General features: G+C 43.2%; 1 protein-coding gene across 1 annotated transcript; it reads left to right on the forward strand.

Annotated features, from left to right (window-relative positions):
* The first annotated feature begins 1,367 nt into the window (after positions 1–1,367).
* LOC149413536 (uncharacterized) lies at positions 1,368–2,198 on the forward strand. Its single transcript, XM_089644414.1, has one exon. It carries the CDS (start codon positions 1,368–1,370, stop codon positions 2,196–2,198), a length of 831 nt encoding a protein of 276 aa, XP_089500540.1.
* The last annotated feature ends 909 nt before the right edge of the window (positions 2,199–3,107 follow it).

A 3,107-nucleotide genomic window follows, 5' to 3' on the forward strand; every position in this document is an offset into this window, starting at 1 on the left:
CAATAAGGATTTCAAAAAACAAAAGCTACGAAATGTTGCTACAGGACTCTTCTAATTATCTATTTAAAGAATTCAATAATAAAAACATATCCTATTCTTATTCTTAGGCAAAATTAAAGCGTTTGTTACTATTGATCTTAGTAAATTATTACAGGTAATGGAGGCGACAGAAAATGGGGGAAAATTACTTGAACTTTTAACGAATCATTTATTTATTTATTGACGCCCTATTGGGCTTTTAAGTACATAACAATTACAAATTTCATTTTTAACAACAGTATAAAACAAACAATAGAAAATCGAAATAAAATATAATGATTTTTCACACATTATTTACATTTAAAATGTGGTGGACTAATTTGGCTTTAAATGTATTGAAGTTTAAATTAAATATGTCATCGACATCACTTAGTTCATTGTCCAACCTATGTATTCTTTCTAACGTAGAGTTCGTAGCGAAGTTATTGTTGTAGAATAAAATATCCCGTCTAATTTATTTTGGAGGTAAGGTAAAAAGATAGCAAATTTATAGTGTTAGGGCAGTCCAACCTTGAATGAACAATTTTAAATAATAAAAGAAGATCAAATATTTTTCGCCTTTCAGATAATTTCGATAAGTTAAGTTTACTGTGTAAATTGACATAATTGATTTCAATAATAGGAATACCAATTTTAAAATTAATGAAACTTAAAAATTTATTTGAATTTTTTCAACTTCTCAAAAACTATTTAAAAATCGACAAATTAGAGTAAAACTTTTCCAAGCTGATAATGCTGATAGGCAGGAGTCCTGCAGGGTAAATTATAGGCCCAACATTATACATAATATTTGTTTCATTCATAAATAAAATATTCACCGTTGTTAAACATCATGTATATGCTGATGGTGAGCGCTAATCATATCGCATTAAGAATAATCCATCGCATAAAACTCGTGGAACACGATTTATTTTATTTTCAAAAATTATCACATGGTGCAGGCCTTATAATTAATTTGCAAACTATATATAAATCTCCAGATGCCAAATACACCATTAACATTAAAATAAAGTCGCCAAAAATTTCAGTGCAAACACAATTTTACGCAGCCCTGTAAATGTAGACTAAAAAAACTGGCACAAATTATGTATATTTAGGGATAAATATAGACACGCATATGAAATTGTATACTCAAATAAGTAATATTTTCAAACGTTTACGAGCTATTGCGGGGCGAATTTACAAAATTAAATATTTCATGCCAATAAGTACGTAAAAAGTAATCACAAAGAAGAGATGTAAAACTATTAGTCAGTTTACAGTGGTGACACCGACGTGATTTTGAATATATTTTTTAAGTGTTATCGTGTACTACGGTTGTATTAAAAATGTCTCGCCCGACCGACTCTACGACGTCAGCAGTTTCGCCGGCGGAAGTCAACCGCGTAGCTGTGCGGATTCCCCCGTTCTGCCCTAACGATCCGGAGCTGTGGTTCGCTATGGTTGAAAGGAGTTTTGAAGCTGCAGCAGTGACGGTGGAGTCGACGAAGTTCGGTTTTATCCTTGGGGCCCTGGATCCCACGTACGCCCAAGAGGTCCGGGACATTATTGTCAACCCCCCTGAAGTTGGAGCGTACACCCTGCTCAAGAGGGAACTCACGAAGCGCTTGAGCTCTACCCAGGAGCAGAAGACGAGGAGACTCCTGGAGCATGAGGAGAGGGGTGACCGAAAACCTTCGCAGTTCCTTCGTCATCTACGCACCCTTGCGGGCAGCGCAGTGCCTGATGAGGTGCTGAAGACACTTTGGATGGGCAGACTTCCCCGAAGTATGCAAGTAGTTCTGGCGACCCAACAAGGCACCCCGCTGGACAATGTGGCGGATCTCGCGGACGCCATAGACGACTATGCTGGCAGGCCAGGGGTCAGTGAAGTCTCTCCCCGGGTTCCCGACGAAGACTGCCTGATAGACAGGATGCAGAAGATGATGCTGCCGCTCCATGATGAAATAGCCACCCTACGACAGGAAATTTCGACGCTGCGCTCTCAGGAACGCCCATCCAGGACTACCAGTCCTCGTTGGCGGCAACATCGTTCGCGCAGTCGTTCCAGGGGTCGTCATATAGAAGGCAAATGCTGGTACCACTGGAAGTTTGGTACCAAGGCGCACTCCTGCATCAAACCCTGCAATTTTGAGGGAAACGCCCCGGGCTCACACTGATGGCGACCAGCACCAACAGCCCGGCGCAATTAAGTCGCCTTTTCGTAACGGACCGGGTAACTCGCATCCAGTTTCTCGTGGACACCGGCGCGGACCTCTGTGTTTACCCACGACGCCTAGTCCAAGGCCGTCCGGCTAAGCAGTCCTACGAATTGGCGGCCGCAAATGGAAGCACCATCGCGACGTATGGAAGCCTGACGCTCAACCTGGACCTAGGCCTGCGTCGTGATTTTAATTGGAGTTTCGTCATTGCTGACGTCTCCAGGCCCATCATTGGAGCGGATTTCTTGGCACGATTCGAGCTCCTGGTCGATGTCCATAATAGGCGATTGCTGGATCAGGTTACGAACCTGACAACTACAGGAAGGCGTAGTAACAACATGACCGCTTCCATTAAGACTGTCACAGGGACATCCTCCTACCACAAACTGTTGCAACAATATCCGGACCTTACGCGCCCTGACGGCGCCATGAAGGAAGTTCGCCATACTACCCTTCATCACATTAGGACTACTCCAGGTCCTCCAGTCGCAGAACGTCCTCGCCGCCTCGCCCCTGACAAGCTCAAACTGGCCAAGAAGGAGTTCGAGACCATGGTCCGATTAGGAATTGCCCGGCCTTCTGAGAGCTGTTGGGCATCCCCACTTCACATGGTCCCTAAGAAGGATGACCAATGGCGACCATGCGGTGATTACCGCGGATTGAACGCCAGGACCATACCTGACCGGTACCCAGTACGACACATTCAAGATTTCGCCCAGTCACTGAGGGATACCAAGATATTCTCCACAATAGACCTGGTACGAGCTTACAACCAGATTCCTGTAGCTCCTGAAGACATCACGTCGGGGTCACCCCTGTAGTTATCTTAGTGTACAACATAAAAATCTAGTTTATTATTCACAATAA

Source organism: Hesperophylax consimilis, chromosome 21 (assembly GCF_061612785.1).
Source record: "Hesperophylax consimilis isolate HC1 chromosome 21, BYU_Hcon_1.0, whole genome shotgun sequence".
NCBI lineage: Eukaryota > Metazoa > Arthropoda > Insecta > Trichoptera > Limnephilidae > Hesperophylax > Hesperophylax consimilis.